General features: G+C 56.0%; 1 protein-coding gene across 9 annotated transcripts in view; it reads left to right on the top strand.

Moving 5' to 3' along the window:
• DEPDC5 (DEP domain containing 5, GATOR1 subcomplex subunit) overlaps positions 1–19,299 on the top strand; it is a 153,328-nt gene extending 134,029 nt beyond the window's left edge. For 5 of the 9 annotated variants that reach the window (XM_051826696.2, XM_051826701.2, XM_051826700.2 and 2 more), the window contains 5 exons: positions 8,815–8,984; positions 11,887–12,058; positions 15,762–15,822; positions 18,415–18,497; positions 18,596–18,999. In XM_051826696.2, the coding sequence (XP_051682656.2) occupies positions 8,815–8,984; positions 11,887–12,058; positions 15,762–15,822; positions 18,415–18,497; positions 18,596–18,888 (779 nt within the window). In that variant the 3' untranslated portion in view covers positions 18,889–18,999. Of the gene's footprint in view, positions 1–8,814; positions 8,985–11,886; positions 12,059–15,761; positions 15,823–18,414; positions 18,498–18,595 lie in introns of those variants that run through there. The other 4 variants (XR_011385158.1, XR_011385159.1, XM_051826702.2 and 1 more) reach the window with 3 other exon arrangements.
• Positions 19,300–23,403: the final 4,104 nt, after the last annotated feature.

Here is a 23,403-nt window from a genome sequence, read left to right on the forward strand (position 1 = left end):
AGCCAAGGTCACGATGCCACATGAACCATGATTAGAACTGTGGTGTCTGTCACAGCTGGCCGTTGTGTCTGTCACAGTGTGAGTTCCCAGGCTGTCTTCCACTGGCTGAGTGGGTCCATCATCCCAGCCAACAGCGTCTAGCACCTCTCACATGAGAGCGTGATGCCAAACCTGCACAGACAGCAGAGGAGAGATGATGTGGTCACTTTGCCCAAGAGGCCCTCAGGATTCAGGGGACATGAGCTGCTGACCACAGCAGGTTCGCTTCCTGCCAGGGCCCCTCCCCAGAGGTACAGCATCCTGGGATCTCAGAACAGGAAGGAACCCAAAGGTTGTGCATTGCAGACTCTTATGCTGAGCAAAAATTTCCCATCATCCCTTCCTTCCCATATGTGTGGACCACCTTGAGGGATGTCTACTGGGATGCCTCAGGACAGGGGTGAACCTGCTTATTGAATGGTAGTGACCTATGATAGGAAACTGGAACTTGTGCTCTGAAAGACCTGGCAGATGGGTTGAGATGGGAGCATCTTCAGAAAATCCATGCTCTGTGGGATTTATCTCATGAGATCCTGAAACCCTCTGGAAGGAAGCAAGCAAGCAAACCTAATAGACCGAACTCCAGTGAAAGCCCACGTTATACTCCACTTACCTTCAGACACCCAGCTAGTGGGAATCCCTGTGTAGGACACAATGGAGATCTTAGTAGTCACTCCTTTTCCCGGAGCCTCAGACCTGGGGGCCGCAGGAGTGGCTCCGCTCTCTCCTCGCCAGCACTGCATGAGACGGAGAACATGTGGCAGAACCAAGGAAGGAGCAGCTTCTCCACCTCTCACCCTGGCAGGCACTGCTCTCCCTCCTTCCTCCCCTCCTTGGCCTCCTTGCCTTTCTTACTCTCCAATTGCTCGAAGTCTCTGGGGATCAAAGAGGCCACGTGCTCCCCGTTATCCTGGGGTGCTCACGTCCAGCGCCCTGACTCACCTCAAGCACCACTTGGGGCTTGACACCCCAGGCCTGCGAGCCCCTGGAACAGCTGGCAGCAAGCTCATCTTGTGCAGTTCGTGCCCAAGAAGGGCTTCTAAGAAGCAGCACATCAAAGGGCAGTTACCTCACACCAGTGGGAAGCACAAGCCAAAGTCTGACAGCAAAGGTGGTGTCAGGAAGACCTCTTACCAACACAGAAAGCGTAGAATTCAGCAAGTACAGCCTTTTTTTTTTTTTTCTTTTTTTGACAGGCAGAGTGGACAGTGAGAGAGAGAGACAGAGAGAAAGGTCTTCCTTTGCCGTTGGTTCACCCTCCAATGGCCGCTGCGGCCGGCGCACCGCGCTGATCCGATGGCAGGAGCCAGGTACTTCTCCTGGTTTCCCATGGGGTGCAGGGCCCAAGCACTTGGGCCATCCTCCAGTGCACTCCCTGGCCACAGCAAAGAGCTGGCCTGGAAGAGGGGCAACTGGGACAGAATCTGGCGCCCTGACCGGGACTAGAACCTGGTGTGCCTGCGCCGCAAGGCGGAGGATTAGCCTAGTGAGCCACAGCGCCGGCCCAGCAAGTACAACCTTAATTTGTGAGTTATGGCATACAGGAAGTGTCTCAAGACCGAGTGTCGTGGCCTTTTTCTCCACTAAATCAAGGTTGTTTTTTTTTTTTTTTTTTTTTTTGGACAGGCAGAGTTAGACAGTGAGAGAGAGGTCTTCCTTCTGTTGGTTCACCCCCAAATGGCCGCCACGGCCGGCGCATCGCGCTGATCCGATGGCAGGAGCCAGGTAATTATCCTGGTCTCCCATGGGGTGCGGGGTCCAAACACTTGGGCCATCCTCCACTGCCCTCCCAGGCCACAGCAGAGAGCTGGCCTGGAAGAGGGGCAACCGGGACAGAATCCGGCACTGTAACCGGGACTAGAACCCAGGGTGCCGGTGCCACAGGCGGAGGATTAGCCTAGTGAGCTGCAGCACCGGCCCAAGTATTGTTTTTAGTAGCCAAGTTTTAAAGTCTGCTTTTTCCTTTTAGATACAAGTTAAAGGTTATTCTCTTCTCTGAGGGGCAAGGAGTTAAACCTTAAAGCCATACTCAAGAGAGCGTTGAGAGGGTTGCCTTTTGAGACAGAGACATAGTGGGTTACCTTAAATAAATACCAGATCATTTGACGCAGCAGTGAAGATGCCCACATCCCGTATCAGAGTGCCTGTGTTCGAGTCCTGGCTCCCTTTCCAATTTTACTTCCTGCTTTTGCATACCCTGGGAAACAACAGGTGACAACTCAAGTAGTTCTTGGGTCCTGGCTTCAGCCTGACTGTTGTGAACATTTGGGGAGAGAACCAACAGTTGGAAGATTTCTGTCTGTCTGTCTGTGTGTCGATCTATTTGTCTCTCTGCCTTTAAAAAAGAAAAAAATACTTTGGATTATGTATGGTGACGTTTTATTTACCTGCAAGCTGAAGGAAGCGACAGGATTTCTGAAGAACTCAATGGGCTGCCACAAATCCAGATGTCGCCCTTGTAGGAAGAGGTCATGGCCAGCACGTGCAGCCTATTTGCCGAGTTCTGGGAAGTCAGGTCATAGGTCACTGAGTACCACCCCAGCTTAGAAGCAGAGAATTGGGGGTACCTACAGGCAGCAGCTGTGCTGACACATTTTAGCAAAATGGTTTTCAAAGTGAATCTGGTAATTTTTGGTCTTTTTTTTTTTAATTTTTTTTTTTTTGGATAGGCAGAGTGGACAGTGAGAGAGAGAGAGAGGAAGGTCTTCCTTTGCCGTTGGTTCACCCTCCAATGGCCACCGTGGCCTGCGCGCTGCAGCTGGCGCACCGCGCTGATCCGATGGCAGGAGCCAGGTGCTTCTCCTGGTCTCCCATGGGGTGCAGGGCCCAAGCACCTGGGCCATCCTCCACTGCACTCCCTGGCCATAGCAGAGAGCTGGCCTGGAAGAGGGGCAACCGGGACAGAATCCGGCGCCCCGACCGGGATTAGAACCCGGTGTGCCGGCGCCGCAAGGCGGAGGATTAGCCTAGTGAGCCGTGGTGCCGGCCTGGTCTTTTTTTTTTTTAACAAAAAGATTTGGTTTTTTATTTGAAAGGGAGACAACAGACACACACACACACACACACACACGCAGATACAGAGATCTTTCATCCTTTGGTTTACTCTCCAGATGCCTGCAACAGTCGGGGCTGGGTCAGGCCAAAGCCAAGCACCCAGAAAACTCCATCCTGGTCTCCCACATGGGTCACCGGGAGCCAAGTACTTAGGCCATCTTCCACTGCCTTACCAAGCACATTAGCAGGAAGCTGGATCAGAAGCAGAGCCACTGAAACTCAAACCGGCACTCTGGTATGGGACGCTAGTGCTGCAGGTGGGGGCTTAACCCTCTGCACCACAACACCATCCCCACTTTTGGTCCTTTTAAGTTGGGAGGTAGCTGTCATTTATTCAGAAAACTTTCCTTTTCTGTTGGTGTGTTGAAAGGAATTATTCTCGGAAATCTTCTGCAAGGAGTACCAAACCTTATCTGAGCCTTGGCACTTTGGACATTGGAGGCCAAGTGATTCTTTGCTATGGGGGTGTCCTTGCAACCTGGGATGGTGAGCAGCATCCCTGGCCTCTGCTGGGTGCCAGTTACACCCCTAGCACCCCCTGTGTGGCACAGCGTCTCCTGACACCGCCAGGTGTCCCCTGAGGGGTGGGGTGTATATAGACAAAACTGTTTCTGGGGCAGTTGAAAACCGCTGCCCTTCAGGGAGAGCCGTGATTGGAGAACTCAGCAAGAACCCGAGAAGCTTTGATGCTTATCAGAAAGTTCTGGAAGCAGGTGTCCTGGCATGTAGGAAAGGGCTGCCTTCAGAGACGGGGGGCAGAATGCATGGTCCAAGCTAGAGCCTCAGTGTTAGAAAGCAGTGCCCTCTCTGCTGCGTGCTGGCCCCCGGGCTCCTCCTGTGCTTTCCGCTGGCCGGCCATGCCATCTGTGTTTGCTTCTGCCCTGCCCAGCATGGGGCAGTGGTGACAACAGCATGATTTCTAGAGCCTTCGTGGGCCAACCGGAGAGTCATCTTACATGATCCTCAGCTGGGTCCTGTCATGGAGGCTCTGGCTTACGTTTCAGAGCTCAGGAAACCGAGGCTCGGCACGGTGAAGCTGCTGGCCCTGGCTCCGCCTCTACTCAGGGCCGGAGCTGGAGTTTATCCTCAGAGAGCTCTAAACGCTGCACTTCAGCCTCATGAAGACGGAAGTCGGAGCCCATCAGGCTGTGGGGTGGTTCGCGCGATGGCCCAGGGCAGCGGCTGTCCTTGCTGATGGAAGACACTCAGGTCCTGGCCCTGGCTGGAAAACCCTAGCGGTCCCCAGTGTGGCTTTTCTTGTCTTTCCCTCCCTGCCAGCTCCGCTGGCCTTCCAGCATATTCCTCCCCAGCCCCGACCCCGGCAAGCCCTTGCCCCCTAACCAGGACCTACAACCCGCTGGTCTTGCCGCCTTCCTCCTCTTCCTCACCATCCCTGCATCTTCACTTCCCTCGTTACACAGCTTAGCACCACCAACTCTCTACCCCCTGCTCGCCACCCCTAGCCTCAGCATCCTGTGTCACTGGGAACATGGAAGTCCTCAGAGGTAGACCCTGGATTCCCACCTGCTGCCGTCTGCCCTTGCCAGCAGCCATGTCTGTCCCTGTCCCCTTGCCTCCCCACCCAGGGCTGTGCATGACGCCCACCACAACCTGTCGAAGCCGGGGTCTCCACACATGCGCGGGGACACGCACAGTGCTCGGCAGCGTTCCCACACCGTCCCCTGTCTGGGAACTTGCCCCCTCTACCCGGGCATCTTTACTCCTCCATTGTTAAAAGTCAAGCCCAGCAGATACAACAACTGAGAAGTCCAAGTGAGCTTTCTTTCCATGCCCACACTGGAGCGGCTTGTCACCAGGGAGCCCCGCGTGGCTGAGTCGCCAGCTCCCCAGCCCCATCCGCAGTGTCTGTCAGATAGCCCCTGCCTCCTCCATTAGCTTCTTCTCCGCTCAGCTCTCAAGACAGCACCCCCTTCCCAGCCCTCCCTCCTGCTCGCTCATCAGCGCCCTTCACCAACTCTCCTGACTGCTCAGTGTCACAGCCCCAGGCTTTAGCAGCTCCTCCAGGCCAGAGGCCTTCATTACCCCGAGATCTGGATGCTCCCAAGCTCCTGTCTCTACGCCAGACCATGCTCCCTGGGTCAGGACCCCTCCACCCGCCTACCTGTGCATCACCAGAGGACTTCCTGTCCCGTGTTCAGACAGCTCTGCTGCTCCCACCCCAGCCCTGCTTCTTCCAGGCATCCTGGTCCCTTAGGCCAGAAAAACTCAGCTGCTTCCCATGCTCCTCTTTCCCTCCCACCCTGCATCCAGCCCACCAGCAAGCCTGCACTTTCTCTCCTCCTCCCTCCCTTCCTTTCTTAAGATTTATTTATTTATTCAAAAGTCATAGCTACAGAGAGAGAGAGAGGGAGATCTTCTATATGCTGGTTCACTCCCCAAATGGCTGTAACAGCCAGGGCTGAGCCAGGCCGAAGCCAGGAGCCAGGAACTTTATCTGGATCTCCCACGTGGGTGCAGGAGCAGAAGCACTTGGGCTGTCTTCCGCTGCTTTTCCCAGGCTATTAGCAGGGAGCTGGATTGGAAGTGGAGCAGCCGGGACCTGAACCAGTGCCCGTATGGAATGCTGACCTCACGCGTGGCAGCTTTACCCACCATGCCATAAAGGGGGCCCCGGCTCTGGGTTCCTTTTTTTGACTTTCAGTGTAGATCAGGGCCGACTGCTCCTTACTGTCTCCTCTATGACCCTGGTCCAAGGCACCATCATCTCCAGCCTGCATCACTGCAGCCACCTCCCGGCTGACCCCTTCAGATGGAGGTCGGGTCAAGTTCCTCCTCCGGGCAGCGTCCTCTCTGCTCGGCTCACTTCAGCAGCCCGCAGGCTGTCGAGGCTGTGACCTGTCTCCTGTTCACCTGCTGGGCACTGCGCCGCACCACTCTGGCTGCCCTACACATCAGCCACACTCTGCTTGCAGGCCCTTCCTCTTGCTGCTCCCTCACTTGCCTACGTCTCTCTTCCAAGGTTGTGTGTAGTGAGACCTTCCCTGATCCCACCCAGCCCTTTCTAGGCCTCTCTGACTCTGCTTCTTTGTCTCCTTTGCTTGTAGCACCACATGTCGTATGTGTGTATTTTCTACTTCCGCAGGGACGTAAGCTGTGGGATGAGTTTTGTCTTATTCAGTGGCTGTTCCAGCACCTAGGACAGTACTTAGTGGCTGGTCGGTTTCAATCAATGAAAAAAAGCATGAATGCAGTTTGACAGAATCGGGGGGGGGGGGGATTGAATTTGGAACATTAGGGCTAGGAGCTGCAAACCTTCCGACCCTAAGCAATTAACTATGCACTTGTCAGAAAGACAGTAGTCCTCTTGAACATGCTGCCAGCTTGGGAACAGACAAGCTGCCTATCACCTAGGCATGAGCACGGTCCCCACCCAGACAGTGCAGGTGTCACAGAGGTGCCTGCATGGTCCCAGCTCGTTAGCTGCATTTACTCCTTGGTTATTGCTTCTGGAAAATGCTTCAGGTATTGTCACCCTTGCATCATCTTTTTTTTTTTTTTTTTTTTTTTTTTTTTGCTTGTTGAAAGGACATTTCGTCATTGAAACACTTTTTAAAGTGCATTTTGATTTGAAAAGCATAGAGGCCAAGACAGACAAGGATAAACCAAGAGAGATCTTCCATCTACCAGTTCACTCTCCAAATGCCTACAGATCCCCAGACTCGGCCAGACCAAAGCCAGGAGCCCAGAATTCATTCCAGGTCTCCCATGTGGGTGGCAGGGTCCCAAATACCTGAGCCATCACCTGCTGCCACACAGTGCACATTAGCAGGAAGCTGGATCAGAAGCTGAGTAACCGGGACTTCAGCCGGGCCCTCTGATAAAGGATGCTGGTGTCCCACACAGTGAGCTAACTGCGGTGCCAAACACCCACCCACGTCGTCATTTTGGCTCTCGAGACCGTCTTGACAGTTTCTGTAGGAGCTTCTCTGGAGGATGTCCTAAATCAGGAATGTGAGGCAGACACAGAATCTGGTCTTGTCGAGCCTTTAAACAAGTGGAGCCACCGAGTTCTTTAGCTTTCGGTGCCACAGCCAGCTGAGCTGTATCCACAGGGGTCACGGCCAGGCCTTGGTACACTGAGCCTCGGTGAGCTCACGGCTTAAGCTGGGAGGGAGGAATAACAGGAGCAGACAGAGAGGAGGAGAGGTACAAGTGGAGAAATTCAAGAGCCGAGCTCTTGCAACCCCAAGTCCAGAAGTTCCTCTTTCGCCTGTTTTAGTTTAGAAGGACCGGTAAGCAGCACGCCTGGGTTCCATCCAGTGTCCCAACAGAGGCCCATAAAAACTGCTGACTCAGAGCTTCTTTATCCTTATCAGTGACAAAAGCCATTCGGGGCTTCTACCTGCAAAGCCCAGAACTAAGCTGACTGCTTCAGATAAGGAGAACCATGGGGCAGGGAAGAGGGAGGGGCAGGTCAGAGTTTATGGAAGCCCTGTGTGTGGCAGTGCCCCCCCGCCCCAGGCACAGCAGAGCAGAGCCCTGTGGGCCTTTTTACTTCTGGCCATCACTGTGGTCAGGAACTTGATTGTCTGAGAGAGGCTCCCACCCAGTGATTCACTCCCCAAATCCTTGCAACGGCCAGGCCAGGGCCGGGCCGACACCAGGAGCCAGAAACTCAGCCCAGGTGTCCCACGTGGGTGGCAGGAGCCTGATTACTTGAGCCGTCACTGTTGCCTTGATGGGTCTGCATTAGCAGGAAGTTGGAGTCAGGGGCTGGAGCTTGGACCCAGACTTTCCAGCCTGGCATGTGGGCATCCCACCTGGTGTCTTAACCATTAGGCCGAATGTCTGCTCAGAGGTTTCGTTTCTTAAGAAAAGATTGTAGAACTGTAAGCTTTCCGGGTTGAAACCAGAAAAGCAAGACTTCCTCTTCACTGTGGTCTAGACTGTGTCCCATTGTCCCTTTGTGGGTCACTGAAACCAGAAGGCCTGGGGGTCCGTCTGGCTCAGCTTCTGACCCTGTGTCCTTGGCCAAGGCGTCGCCCCTCCTTGAGTCACCATTTCCACTTCTGTAAATGACAGGGAAGACCTAATCAGTCAAATCAGGCTGACCGTTTGTTTGTTTTACAATAATAGACTTTATCTTTTAGAGCAATTTTAGGTTCACAGCTGAAAGTTCCATATATCTCCTGTTGTCTGTCTCTCTCTCTCTCACACACACACACACTCGCACACCCAGCCTCCCCCCACTATCAGCACCCTCCACCAGAGTGGTGCATTTGTTACAATCTGTGGACTGGTGCTGACTCATCATTATTACTCAGGTTACCATGGTTTACTTTAGGGTTCCTTAAGTACAACCCGTGGGTTTGCATGGGTGTATATGACACATAGCCGCCATCACAGCACCATACAGGGTAGCTCCACCTGTTTTTGTAGGTAAAGTCTGATTGGAACATCCCTGAGCCCATCCATGTACACGCGATCCATGGCTGCTTTTGCTCTGTAACGGCATAGCTGAGTAGTTGCAATGGAAACCACTCGGCCCACAAAACCCAACGTATTTATTATCTAGCCCTTTACAGAAAAAGCTTGCTAACTCCGGGACAAGATGATTCCCAGGAAATTTCTAGAATCTATGATTTTCCATTGGGCGATTCTGCAGTTTCACATCTGCGTGCTTAGCTGTTTCTACTCTTCCTCATCATCCCACGCCTCCTGTTCCCTCTCTTTCCCACGGCCCATCCTGCACGCCCTCAGCCGCCACGGTCCCAGAGCAGAGGACCGTCACCCTGGACGTCGACGTGAACAACCGCACGGACCGGCTGGAGTGGTGCAGCTGCTACTACCATGGCAACTTCTCCCTGAACGCAGCCTTCGAGATCAAGCTGCACTGGATGGCAGTGACCGCGGCAGTGCTCTTCGAGATGGTGAGAGCCCGGGCGCACGTGGCCGCGCCCTGCGGCCAACCCCGCGGAGGGGCGTGGAGGGTGCTTGGTAGAGACTCACGTCACTGGGACTTTTTAGTCCAGGCTCCTGATGCCTTTCACTTCGACTATAAGAAAAATGTAAACGTTGCTAAAAGTTTAAACAGAAACAGTAGATCCAGGTTTGTCAACCTTGACACTACTGACATCTGGGGCTGCGTGGTTGTCTGCTGGATTGGGGGGGAGGGGCAGGACTGTACATTATAGGACACTGGGCAGCGTCCCCAGCCTTTGCCTACAAAATGCCGATAGCACACCCCCAACTATGATAACCAGAAATGTCTCTAAAGGCAGCTATTTGGTCTAGTGGTTAAGATGCCCACATCCCATACCTGAGTGCCAAGGCTCCATACCCCAGCTGCTTGCCAGTGTGCACCCTGGGTGGCAGCAGGTGATGGCTCAAGTGGTTGAGTTCCCAGCTCCTGCTTCAGCCCACCCCAGCTCTGGCCATTGCAGGCATTTGAGGAGTGAATCAGTGGATGGGTGCTCTGTCTGTCTGTCTGTCCCTGTCTCTTTCCTTCCCACCCGCCCTGCCCCATCTCTGTGCCTCTCAAAAAAAAAAAAAAAGATAGTCTCCATGTTGTCACCTGTCCCAGGGTGGAGGGATTACTCCTAGCGGAGGATCACAGGTCAAGAACGGAAGCACACCTGTCTCCCATCCCTGTGTCCTAGGGCTTCCACGTGAAAGCAGCCACCACTACACTTTGCTGAGTGTGCTCCCAGAGAGATTTTGTGCGTTCACACAGGCATGCAGCATGGGATGTGTCCTATACACATTGTGTTTCTCCCATTAGAAACCAGCACAGCAGTGGTGGGCAAACTTCTCTGTCCGCAGCCCGCAGTCTCGGGTTTGACCCATAAAGATGTGCTGTCCTGGGGGAGGGAGTTGTCCAGGTCTCTGTCCGCTGCAGCTTGCCTCCATGTGGCACCAGGAAAAGGTGGTCATCTAGGGAACATCGTAAAGGCCTAAATCTCACAGGACGCCCAACTCCTCGTCCTACCCCAGCAGAGCGAGCCTGGGGTGACCGGGGTGACCGCTCCCTCGCTCCAGTAAAACAAACCCTCGGACCCTGTGGGCTTGAGCTTCTTGCTTGCAGGCTCTGACTGACAACCCAACCTCAAGACGACAGGACCACAGCCTCTAAAGCCACACACCCGTGGTTAGGGTTGGGCGCAGAAAAGGGTGTTGGTTTCCTCGGAGGAGCCGAGCACCACTCTTGAAAAAGCCCACTCTTCCAATATATTCACGTATGGCCCACTGAGCACCATGCGTCTCTGCATAATTACTTTGCCAAGTTTTTAGAACTGTCCCAGATAAGTGAATTATTATCGTAAGGCAGTGTCCACATTTGTTATATATTAGGTTATATATTTTTAGGATAAATATCGCATAAGACAAAAGGTCAAACTATTTTGATCAGGCAGGGATCTTGGTTTATGTAGCTGGTGTGAGTGTTCTGAGGAGGAAAGCTAAGTGTGGTCCCCTTCAATTTTTTATATGATTGTGTTTACCTGTTTGTTTGTTTTTTTTTAATCTGTATTTGACATACAGAGTTACCTTCCATATGCTGGCTCACTCCTCACCCAAATGCCCACAAGAGCTGGGCTGTGCCAGGTCAAAACCAGGAGCCGGGAGCTCCATCTGAGTCTCCCAGATGGGTGGCAGGGACCTGAGTACTTGAGCCATCGTCTGCTGCCTTCCAGGCACATTAGCAAGAAGCTGGACCAGAAGCAGAGCAGTCAGGACTTGAACTGGTGCTGCACTTGGATATGGGATGCGAGTGCCCCACGCAGCAGCTTAACCCACAGTGCCACACCTCTTAACCGTGGGTTTTTTAAAAAGATTTATTTTATTTATTTGAAAGAGTTAGAGAGGTAGAGCCAGAGAGAGAGAGATCTTCCATCCTCTGGTTCACTCCCCAAATGGCTACAATGGCTGAAGCTGGGCCAATCCAAAGCTAGGAGCTAGGAGTTTCTTCCAGGTCTCCCACATGGGTTTAGGGGCCCAAGGACTTGGGCTATCCTTTGCTACTTTCCCAGGTACATTAGCAGAGAGCAGGATCAGAAGTGGAGTAGCCAGGACTCAAACTGGCACCCACATGGGATGCTGGCGCCATAGGCTGGGGTTTTAACCTACTGCGCCACAGCACCAGCCCCCTTAACCATATTCTTAAAAAACAGTATTTGCAGAAATTTCATCTTATACCAGAGCCACATCGGTTAGCACTTTTTTTCCCCTCAATATGCTTCAGTTTTATGGCTTAAAAAAAATCTCAAGAACTAGAAAATTGCCACTGTTCCCTAAGAATATGGGCAGGTGGGCTTTGGAGGTTGGCCAGACAGTGGCTGTCATCCTGTCAGGTCAGGACTTACTGCTTTTGGCCAGAGACTACCACAGTCACCTCCCACCCAACACCAAGTCCTCTCCGCTGGCCTGGGTGCACCGTTTTCCCATTCGGGACTTTGATCTCACTGAATTCTTGACAAAGGGCAAAGTTAGAAAGACTGGACCTACATCCTGCGACCTTCCTCTACCGTCTCGTGGAACCAGAAGGGTGGCAGCTCTCTCCAGTCTGTTCTTCCTTAAGAAAGACCTGAAGTCAGAGCGCGCGGGCCACGAAGATGAGCTGTATGCTTAACTCACAGCTTCTTGCGTATCCGTCAGGAGGTTAAACTGTGCTATTTCCTGTGCAGGGCCGGTTTGGAGCCAGGGATCATGAATAAATGAACACGCCGATCAATACGCCCGCGCCATTCAGGCGGGCTTGCTGCTAGGGAAGTCTTGTGTGTCGTCTCAAAGAATCTGGAGGCAATGCCGTTCATTTCTGTGCTTGCTTCCCACCAGGTCCAGGGCTGGCACCGGAAGGCCACCTCCTGTGGCTTTTTGTTGGTCCCGGTGTTGGAGGGTCCTTTTGCGCTGCCCAGTTACCTGTACGGCGACCCGCTGCGAGCCCAGCTCTTCATCCCGCTCAACATCAGCTGTCTGCTCAAGGAGGGCAGCGAGCACCTGTTTGACAGTAAGAGACCCCCCACCCCTGAGCGTCTGTCTCGGCCAGGCCAGTCACACACCATCCCCCGCCCCCAAGGGCACCTCTCCGGGGGCCTCCCTGGGGAGGAGACCTTTTAACAAGGGTCTTGACCCTGGTTCTGTACCGAGTGGGCAAATCGCTTAATGTCTCTGAGCCTCAAATCCCTTATTCCTAAAGTGAGCCTGGCTAGAGCTGCCTCGCCCTCCCAGGAAGACTGCCATGAGGGGTGGGGCAGAGCGGTGGGCGGCAGAGGGCTTGTCGTGCTGGCTGCATCTGGAGCTTACTCACTGCTCCTCCTCCACACGCTCCAGCCTGCCTGGCTCGGGCTGCAGGGATTTGAACCCCATGGGAGGGAGGCCCGCGTATGCCGTCCCCTGCAGGGAAAAAAAACAAAAACAAAAACAGGCCACAGAGTGGGGAGATGGGGAGATGGAAAGCAAAACAAAACAGGAAACAGTGCCTGTTGTGCAAAGCTGTGGCATGTCGGGCCCTGGAACAGTGCACACGGCTCCAATCCCACATCTCAGGCAAGACAGAGCAGAGTGGGAAGACCCTGACCAGTCCCTCCGCAACAGGGTCATTCATGGGAAAGGGAGAGCACACAGGTTCGCCCCACCTGCCACTCAACCCCAGTCTGCCAGGTTCGAGATGTCAAAGGACAGCTCTGCCTGCCGCAGCACATAGCCTTCTGTCCCCAAGCGTTCCTTGCGGACGAAGGTATAAATAGCTCCTAAAAAGCTTGTAATGAGTTCACAGATGATACTTCTTTAAAAAGAAAAGCCAGAGCTGGCGCCGGTAACGTCAGGAGCCGTGTGGCATCTCGGCCACGGAGAATATCAATGTGAAAGAAGCAACTTTGGATGTAAAGGAGCCGCCGTGCTCCCCATGCCCTTGTAAGCCTGTGGCGTGGTCAGCAGCAGCAGACAGCCACGTCGGGGGAGGGCCCTGGGCCACGCTGCCTGCTCCTGTACTCTCCATGGGCACAGGCTGCCCTCGTGCAAACAGCTCTTCTAGCAGAGGCCCACCTGGGCGTGCCTTATTTACAACTTGGAGGACACTTCAACGAGGTCCGAAGTGAGGGTTGGGTTCCAGGCGAGCCCCACAGAGTCCCCTCCCCACTGGAGGCCACAGGCTCCACGATACGCTCGCTCGCTCGCCTGCCTGCTTGCTTGCTTCCGGAGCGTTCTTTATGGACACGCGTCCTCATGGAGCCTCCCAGTGCGGCTGGGAGAGGGCCACATCTGCAGCCCTGAAACACCGCTCAGTGGTGCTCCCGGGAGACGCGTCCCGAACCCGGCAGCTTCCTGGCACTGTTGCTTTCCACAAATATTGAGGACAGAGGGATCTTCCCCCACACCATCCAGAGACCCTTCGGGGTCTTTGCAGCCCTGCAGCAAACGCACGGGATTGTTCTCAGGGCTGGCATCAGAGGCCATTTTGTGTGTGTGTGTGAGTTGATGGCTTTCTTTGCCAGTTATAAGCGAGTCTTCCAGACCAGCAGCCTCTGCCAGTTGCCATGGTTACAGCGGAAGAAAGGCATCCTGGTTTGAAGGAACGAGGGCTTGAATCTGAAAATCGATTTTCTTGCTTCTGGGCCTCTTCTCTCCCTGTTATCTCTGCTTCCCTGTAAAAGGGAGTTCAAAATCTTAAAACATCTGACAAGAATGTGCCGTGCATGTGTGTCTTTCCCTATGAGAGCCCAAGCTCTTTTTTTTTTTTTTTTTCTCTCTGTAGTAGCCTGGAATCCTCAAATATCCCTCCCAGCCAGAGCACTCAGCTGTGGAAAGAGCAGCAGAGCCACGGAGGGCCTGGGATGGCCATGGCTCTGGGCCTGGGATGGCCATGGCTCTAGACCTGGGGGTGGCCACGGCTCTGGGCCTGGGATGGCCATGGCTCTAGACCTGGGGGTGGCCATGGCTCTGGGCCTGGGATGGCCACGCCTCTAGACCTGGGAATGGCCACGGCTCTGGGCCGAGGATGGCCACGTGTCGCTCCCCCTCTTCGTGGAGGAACGACACAGGACCCTGCGCTGTTCTTTCGTCTGCTCGGCCCTCCCCGGGTTTGCTGCTGGTTCTTCCCGGGTTGGCTACTATCCCCTCCACCTCCGTGGAAGGGCAGTTCCCCCTGGCCACATTCCCCACTTCCGCAGGGGAGCGGCACACCGCCGGCCGGCTTTCTCGGGGGCTGCATGGGTGTTCCTTCAGCTAGATGTTCCCCTTAGATGTTCCTCGTGCATGCCGTCTCTCTCCTCCTTTATAGTCCTCCTCCGCCAATCCTAACTCGGCTGCCCACACGCCGAGTACGCTGCTCTCCTCCAATCAGGAGTAGGTCCTACAGTTTATTGGTTGAACTGGAGGCAGCTGCGTAGAAGCTGTTTTCTCCTCTCCCAGCGCCATATTGTGGGAGAGCAGATGCATAGAATAAGTCTTAATTCCAGTAACAATATAGTCCGAGTTGCTCCCCACAGTGGGAGAGCAGATGCATAGAATAAGTCTTAATTCCAGTAACAGTATAGTCCGAGTTGCTCCCCACAGCCACGGCTCTGGGCCTGGGATGGCCATGGCTCTAGACCTGGGGGTGGCCACGGCTCTGGGCCTGGGGATGGCCACGGCTCTGGGCCTGGGGGTGATCACGGCTCTGGACCTGGGGGTGATCACGGCTCTGGGCCTGGGGGTGGCCACAGCTCTGTGCTTGGGGATGGCCACGGCTCTGGGCCTGGGGATGGCCACAGCTCTGTGCTTGGGGATGGCCACAGCTCTGGGCCTGAGGATGGCCACGGCTCTGGGCCTGAGGATGGCCACGGCTCTGGGCCTGGGATGGCCACGGCTCTGGGCCTGGGGATGGCCACGGCTCTGGGCCTGGGGATGGCCACAGCTCTGTGCTTGGGGATGGCCATGGCTGTAGGCCTGGGGGTGGCCACGGATCTGGGCCTGGGGATGGCCACAGCTCTGTGCTTGGGGATGGCCACAGCTCTGGGCCTGGGGGTGATCACGGCTCTGGGCCTGAGGATGGCCATGGCTGTAGGCCTGGGGGTGGCCACGGCTCTGTGCTTGGGGATGGCCATGGCTGTAGGCCTGGGGGTGGCCACGGCTCTGGGCCTGGGATGGCCACGGCTCTGGGAACCCCGGCCCCAGAACAGCAGCCCCTTGCTGCACGGCCTGTTGCTATGAGACAGCCCGCTCAGCCCTCTCACCTCTGTGCGCAGCTCCTGGTCTTCACGGCGATGGGAAGGGAGCGCGTCCACTCCCCTCAAGCCATCACTTGTCACAGATTCACTTCCGTATTTATTTGTTCCACTTGCCCCACCCCCAGAAGCAGAGCTGGTGACATCGCCTTGTCCTCGCAGGGAAGCTGCAGGCGGGTAGCAGAATACATCAGGATTTGTTGCCCTGACTCCTCGGAAGCAGCCAGCATGCGTCTCACGTTACTCTTGTTTGTTCTGGAATATCACGCCCCCGCCAGCTCTCGACTCATAAGCTGAGTCTCGTGTCGAGCGCCGGCAGCCCACACTGGCCGCCAAGGACTCAGCCCGTTTCCAGCCTTGCTTTGGCCATAGTAGGAGCGCGGGAAAAGCAGAACCTAGGCTCCAGAAGCAAGGGTTGCCGGAGAGCAAAGGGTGGCGAAGGCCAGAGCCGGGGAGAGTCTCGGCCCTGGTGCCCACAGCTCGGCGTCTCTCCTTTTCTCCTTTCAGGCTTTGAACCCGAAACGTACTGGGATCGAATGCACCTCTTCCAGGAAGCCATTGCACACAGGTTGGTGTCGGGGCAAAGAGGGAGCAGTGGGAAGAAAGCAGCAGCAGGCACCCCAGTGAAACCCGTGTGGTCCCCGGGGAAGGGCTCTCTTCTCCCGGCTGCTGCTGGTCCCCGACAGGGGGTCTCTGCCTGGGTTCCCATAGCTGTCGCTTTGCAGGCCTCGTAACCACCTCCTTCCGGGTGAGGGGAGAGTGTAGAGCTCTCGCCTTAGCCTCGCCCCCTGCGCCAAGCCATCCAGATGACGAGAAATGAGAAATGATAAAACGTGTTAGGACACTCTTGGCCGGCGCCGCGGCTCACTAGGCTAATCCTCCGCCTTGCGGCGCCGGCACACCGGGTTCTAGTCCCGGTCGGGGCGCCGGATTCTGTCCCGGTTGCCCCTCTTCCAGGCCAGCCCTCTGCTGTGGCCTGGGAGTGCAGTGGAGGATGGCCCAGGTGCTTGGGCCCTGCACCCCATGGGAGACCAGGAAAAGCACCTGGCTCCTGGCTCCTGCCATCGGATCAGCGCGGTGCGCCGGCCGCAGCGCGCCGGCCGCGGCGGCCATTGGAGGGTGAACCAACGGCAAAGGAAGACCTTTCTCTCTGTCTCTCTCTCTCACTGTCCACTCTGCCTGTCAAAAAAAAAAAAAAAAAAATGTGTTAGGACACTCTTGACGTGCGTTGAAAGACATTGCTGGGTCTGTATCCGGTTGCTGGTTCACGTCACCCATGGTGACGTGTAGTCCACTCAGCATCTTCTCTGTCCTCTCCCTGTTCATGCAGCTTCAGCCAAGGCCATCCGGACCCCACGCCCCATACGCGTACACTCCCATGAGCACATGGCCACAGGATGGAGGCCAGGCTCTTCAGCCCCACCTCCCAAGCTGCCCCCGGCCTGCCTTGTTGGACCCTGCCCTGGGGTCCGTCCTTTCATCCACAGGCCTAGACTGCAGTGAACACAAGGGCAGCTGCCGCCCTCCTTCCAGCAGGAGAGGGGCACACTTGGGGCAGAAGGGAGGGAGCGCCATGGTCGGCAGGAAGGCAGACGGGCCCAGTCCACTCCACTTGCTCCGGGCCCCAATGGGCCTCACTGCTGGCTGGCTGTCACTCAGGATGTGACTGGTATCTGTCAGACCTGCCTTTTCTCTGCTCAGCATCCTCCTGGTCCCCCTTCAGGCCGGTTCCTGCTCATAGCTTCTGTGAACACTTGCCCGTTCCTCTCCAGCCTGCTTCCCCAGCCTCTGATTTCCAGCACAGCCTTCTGGCCAGTCCCCGGATGACACTCACCAGACCTCCTGTCTGTCCCCTTCACCCGAGCCCGCCCACCTCATAACCACAGCCCCGCCCATCTTCTGCACCTGTCAGATTCTTCCTCCGCCCTGAATTCCTCGTGCCCTTTCTCCAGACACACACTGGTTCGGGGGCCCCTGGGAGGCACCGCCTAGCAGAGTGCCTCACCCACAGCACTTGTTTAACTTGTAGCGTCTGTGTGGAGAGGAATTCTTAAGCAGGAATGTGGCTGTGTAAGGACACATAGGCCCGTCTCAGAAAGCGCTAGAAAAGCGCCCATCTTCCCGGGCCCCTCCTGCCGTGACCACCAGCCCCTGGGCAGTGACGGTGACCACACCCCCTTTCTAGGATCAGAGCTGCCCCTCCCCCCCACTGGGATCCTGACTCACCTTCTCCTTGAGTGGGCTGGGAGGTGGCCAGAGACCATGTATTTAAATTGCCGTGGGGTAAGGGGGAGGTCTTTCGTGGTGACCTAAGGAAGAAATAAGGTGAGTGCGCTCTGTCAGGCTGGCCCAGGCTGAGTGCACTGAGAGGCCGGATTGGAAAGCAGCTGGACGCAATGGCACAGTGCAGACCATTCCACACTGGGAGGAGGCAGGAGAGAGGAAGCTCCCAGCGCGTGTCAGCCTAGCCACCTCAATTGCATATCTGGCTTCACGATTCTTCACTAAGTAATGAGGCAACACCAGTGCAGAGCTGGCAGCTTAGATGGAGGCTCCGACACAGCCCCTCCGCCGGGGAACCCAGGACATGGGCCTATATCCCTACTCTTCTTACAAAAAAACCCTCCACCCTGGAGGGCAGAGCCAGCTCCGTTACCGCGTCCTTTGCAGGTAGGGCTGGAACAGGTGCGCTTTATGGATACAGAAGAAGCAGGAATAGAAGTCATCGGAGAGGAACGGGGCAGAACAAGTCGTAGATGAGAGATGGCTCCTGCTGCCCATTTCCGGGGCAGGCCGCCCCAGATCTGTGTCCCTCACTTTAAAGAGGAAGAGTCCAATTAAGGCGCTTCACCCCGTTTCCTGTCCGAGGCCTCAATGGAGCCTTCTACGTGCTTAGCCTGAGAACACAGGGGCTGCCCTCTGAAGTCGGCCTCAGCCTGCTGGTTGAGCCACAGACTCAGTGCCTGGCTCCAGCTTCCTTCTAATGCAAGACCCCAGGAGGCAATGGTGATGGCCCCAGTGACCGGGTCCCTGCCCACATGTGGGAGACCCAGCTGGAGGTCCTGGGTCCAGTCGTGGGGGCGGGGCGAAGATGCCGCAAGTGGGAGCCGGCGGAGTGGAGGGGAAGGCTTAATCAGTGTGCCTTCCTGTCCTCGCTCAGGTTTGGCTTCGTACAAGATAAATACTCTGCCTCCGCCTTTAACTTCCCAGCTGAGAACAAGCCTCAGTACATCCACGTCACAGGTGAGGAGCCCGGGTGGGTGGCTGTGGCCGCAGCGCGCGCCCTGAGGTCCGGTCCCGGTGCCGACGCCGACTCCGGGCGCGCTCCCGGTCCCCTGCAGGAACCGTCTTTCTGCAGCTGCCCTACTCCAAGCGCAAGTTCTCGGGCCAGCAGCGGCGCCGCCGGAACTCCACGAGCTCCACCAACCAGAACATGTTCTGCGAGGAGCGCGTGGGCTACAACTGGGCTTACAACACCATGCTGACCAAGACGTGGCGCTCGAGCGCCACAGGCGATGAGAAGTTCGCCGACCGGCTGCTCAAGGACTTCACGGACTTCTGTGGCAACCGCGACAACCGGCTGCTCGCGTTCTGGGCCAGCTGCCTGGAGAAAATGCACGCGAGCGCCCCGTGAGGCCGGACGGCGCCCCGGGGCATGGGGTGAGCCCCCCCCAACCCCCCCACCCCACCCCGTGCCCCGGGGCCCAGGGTTCCCATGAGGCTGTGGGTGACTGGGCCAGCCGCTGACACTGCGACTGCCCCAAGCCCACCAGCAAGTGCCCAGAGCAGGTGGTGGGGGGCGGGGATGGCACAGATTGCCCGGAGGAGGGCCCGGGGTCAGGCAGCCCCCCAGATGGCCTCCGAGCAGGGCAGCTCGTGTTCACGTCCTTTCTCCACCATCCATGGGGTATTCGGGGCAGCACCTGCTGCTGCCCACCCAGGAATGTGCACAGGGTGTAAGATAGCTTTGTGAAGTAATGTACCATAGACCCACACCAGCTGTAAATACCTGTACATACCAGAAGAGAATAAAGCTCCTCGCTCAGCCACGCCGTCCCGACCTGGGGCTGGGCACTGGTGCCACGTGGCCAGGGCCACGGCAGCCAGCACGGACGCGGGAGGGCTTCAGAAGTCACTGGCCGGGAGCCGACCGAGAGGCCTTTGGACAGGAGGGAGGAGAGTCGGGTCAGGACCAGCGTGCAGTGACGGCCGGCTTGGGCCCTTGGACATGGCTCTCGCTCAGTGGGTGAGCAGGCTCTGAGATGCAGACATCTGCGATCCTGGGGGGGGGGGGGGGGACAAAGAAAAGCTTCCGTTGACCCTCCCTTAGGTTTAGGTTCCCCTGCTGAGTAGGATTAGGCTTAGCGGGTGCCTCGGGCCCAGTGCCCTGCCCTAGCCTGCTCGGAGGGGTCGCGGAGCTACAGGCCAAGGGGACAAGCCTGACAGTAACTGCCACTCTTCCGCCCCTCAGCTGCGGGCAATTCACGCCCTGCTGATGGCCCTCGTCCCCGGCTCCCTAGAGCCCCCACTGTGGCCCAGGCCCTGTGCTGCTCCCCGGAGGCCAGCTTGCCTCACCCCTAGGAGAACCCTCCTGACTCACCTCTGCTTTCGCCTCACGTCAGTCAGAGTCTTACAAAGAAAAAAGGACTCCAACACTCACCACTCACTCAGAGCTCTTTAATAACTTGAATTCCGCAATCTTGGGTGCAGCCCACGTGGTCCTGTACAATCTGGTCTCCCTGGCTATGCTGTTCCTTTCTTGGCTTTTTAAATGAAATTTTAGTAATTTATTTATTTGAGAGAGCGAGCGAGCTCCCATCCACTAGTTTGCTCCCTTATTGCCCTGCAACAGAACCGGGAGCTCAATCCAAGTCTCCCACGTGGGTGCCGGGGACCCAGCTCCTTGAGCCATCACCACGCAGTAGCCATGCAGCAGAGCTGGGACTCAGAGCCAGGCGCTGCAGTGTGAGATGCGGGCATCCCAATTGGCATCTTTATTTTTTTAAGATTTATTTGTATTTATCTGAAAGGCAGAGTGACAGAGAGGGAGAGACAGAGAGACAGAGAGAGATCTTCCATCTACTGGTTCACTCCCCAAATGACTATAATGGCCAGCTCTGGGCCAGGCCAAAGGCAGAAGTCGGGAACTCTAACTAGGTCCCCCACGTGGGTGGCAGGGGCCCCAGGATTTGGCCTGTCTTCCCAGGCGCCTCAGCGGGGAGCTGGATTGGACTTGAATGTACGTGTATACAACATACATAGGTTGTGCTCACGTATGGGATGCTGACATTGTAAGTTGTGGTTTAGCTGCTGCACTGCAATACCACCCCCTCCCCAGTTGGCATCTTGAACGCCAGGCCAAGCGCCTGCTCACCCCATGCTGTCTCTGGCTGGCGCGCGGTCCACAGGACACAGCCAGCTCCTCTGCCTACCTGGAACGCGCCTCCTCTCCAGGCTCACCTGGCCTCACTCACCCCTGCTCCTCCTCCTCCAGCCCTTAACTCTGACATCATTCCTCCAAGGAAACAGAGTTGGGGACCCGGTTGCACCTGCCCACAGTACATTGAGCTTTTCCGCCATGGCGCTCACGCATTTGCACTGTGGCATGGCGGAAGCTGGTCTGTCTTGTTCACCTTTTTGTTCCTAATTGTGCAGCGTAGCAGTAGATGTTGGAGAAATGGCTGCTGACCAGATGCAGAGAAAGAGCGAATTTGCCTGGACTGCAGGCTGGGCACTGGGTGCTGCATCCCAGTCTCCCTACTAGCTGCGCTCCTGCGTTACTGGGCAGGACTTCTTGATGACTGGAACTGAACTCCTAAAAGGCAGCTATTAATGCTGTGTGTCGAAACGTTAGAGAACAGATTTGTTAACACAAGGCTGCTTCAAAAGATTGAGGGGAAAATGAAATTTAAAGATAATCTGGTACCAAAAAAAATAGTTGGAAACTATATATAAGAGGGACCTTCTAAAAGGTCATGGGAGATAATGTGAAAAAAAAATGCATGGATTTCAGAGGTTTTTTTTAACACCAAAATAAAGTTATCTTTTAATTGCATTTCCCACAAACTTCTTGCAGTAGCCTCCGCTATGTGAGAAAGCGCAATGGGTGGTTCCTGGCCTGGATGGGGCAGGCCTTGGAGGAAAGCCCGCCTCCCCCCCACCCCAGGATGGACCATGTCCCCTCTACAAGTGTCAGCTCCTCTGTAAAAGGGGAATCCACCTCCCAGGGTGGCCGGGGGATCGAAAGCCAGATGTGCAGGAAGCCGACGTGTGCTCCCACGAGGCTGCCGTCACGTCCCAGCCTCCCGAGGGATGGCACCAGAAGCCGCGGCCACTGGCTGTTCAGGTGGCCCCCTCCCCTGTGGCCCTCAGTCTCCTGTGGGTGAGGACAGCTGCTACCCTGGCTCTCGGTCACTCGTCCAGAGATGACCCAGGAAAGCCCTGGTGGAGGGGCAGCTGATGAGGTAAGGATACTGGGTCACTCATCTGTCAGAGTGAAACACACCTGTCCCTCTACAATCCTACCGTCTCTGACAGGCACTGCCTTCCACGCTGTCGTGGAAGCCAGAATCAAACTCAAAGCCTTCCTCTACCACCCTCATCCAGCCCTCGCACCTACCCAACCTGGCCCTCAGACCTGTCCACCTCTCCTCCTCCTGCTGCCCAGGTGGAGAGCTAGCCCTCAGGGAATGTGTAGGTTAATTTGAGCTTGCTGAGTTGGATTATGTCCCCCAAAGCTTATGTGTTGGAGAGACCTAATCCCCAAGTCCGTATGGGAGGTGGGGGCCTTTGGGAGAGAAATTAGGATTAGATGAAGTGGGGCCCCTTGTTGGCATTTGGTGGCTCTGTAAGAAGAGGGAGAGACCTGAGCTTGCACACTGGCTCTGTCCTGCCATGTGGCGGCCTCTGCCGTGTTTGCAGGCAGCAAGGAGTTCCTCCTCTGATGCTAGCTGGACCCTCCCAGCCTCCACAACCATGAGCCCAATAAACTCCTACCCTTTACGAATTAGCCAGTCTTGGGTATTTTGTTATAGCGACGGCACACTGACTGAGACGCACACAGAGGATCAGAAGCCCGTCCGCAGATGTACCGAGAAGGTTGACCACAAAGCTCAGGGCCAGGAGGAGCTGGGCTTCACTGCCAGCCCTGCCGTGTTCTAACCGTGGGGGTTGTTCTTTCTCCCGAGCCCAGGGCCTCGCCTTTCTCCCCAGGCGCCGTACACACACGTACATACACACACGTGGGCACACACACACTCCCTGTGAGCATTGCTCTTCTGTCACCAGGGTGAGAATTCCTTCAGTCTCTGTCCCTTCTGCCACCACCCTCAGTCAATGAGAGAGTCACAAAGGTCAGAGGAGCAGGTGCACAAGGCACGGCCCAGCACTGTAAGGACATTGTCCAGCCGACTCCCTAAGTTGAGCCTTGGGAAGAACTTACTCCCGCTGAGAGGTGAAGCCAAGGCTCAGACACGCACATGATGTCCATTGGATCACCCAGGGGTACGTAGAGATAAGGGTGCTCCCATAGCAGCCTCCGCGTGGAGGGGTTCTGGTCCAACCCCTTCATTTTCCCCCAGTTGAGGAAGCAGGTGAGGAGTGGGCGCTGTGGCACAGTGGGTTAAGCCGCTCCTTGGGACACCCGTGTCCCTGATCAGAGTTCTGGTTTGAGTCCTGGCTACCCTGCTTCCAGTCCAGCTTCCCGCTAATGTGCCTGGGAGACAGCAGGTGGTGGCTCAAGCACTTGGGTTCCTGCCACCCCATGGGAGACCTGGGTGGAGTTTCAGGCTCCAGGTTTCGGTCTGGCCCAGCCCTAACAGTTGCAGGCAGTGGGGGAATGAACCAGTGGATGGAAGATTTCTCTCTCTCTCTCTCTCTCTCTCTCTCTCTCTCTCTCTGTGTGTCTGTCTGTCACTCTTTCAAATAAACCTCTTAAAAGCTTTTTTTTTTTATTTTACTTGAAAGGCAGGGGGCTGGAGTGGGTGGGAAAGAGAGAGAAAGAAAGATCTTCCATCCGCTGGTTTACTCCCCAAATGGCCTCAACGCCAGATCTGGGCCAGACCGAAGCCAGGAGCCAGGAGCGTCTTCTGGGTCTCCCACGTGGGTGCAGAGGCCCAAGCGCTTGGTCCATCTGCTGGTGCTTTCCCAA

The sequence above is a fragment of the Oryctolagus cuniculus genome, chromosome 21 (assembly GCF_964237555.1).
Source record: "Oryctolagus cuniculus chromosome 21, mOryCun1.1, whole genome shotgun sequence".
In the NCBI taxonomy this organism is placed as follows: Eukaryota; Metazoa; Chordata; class Mammalia; order Lagomorpha; family Leporidae; genus Oryctolagus; species Oryctolagus cuniculus.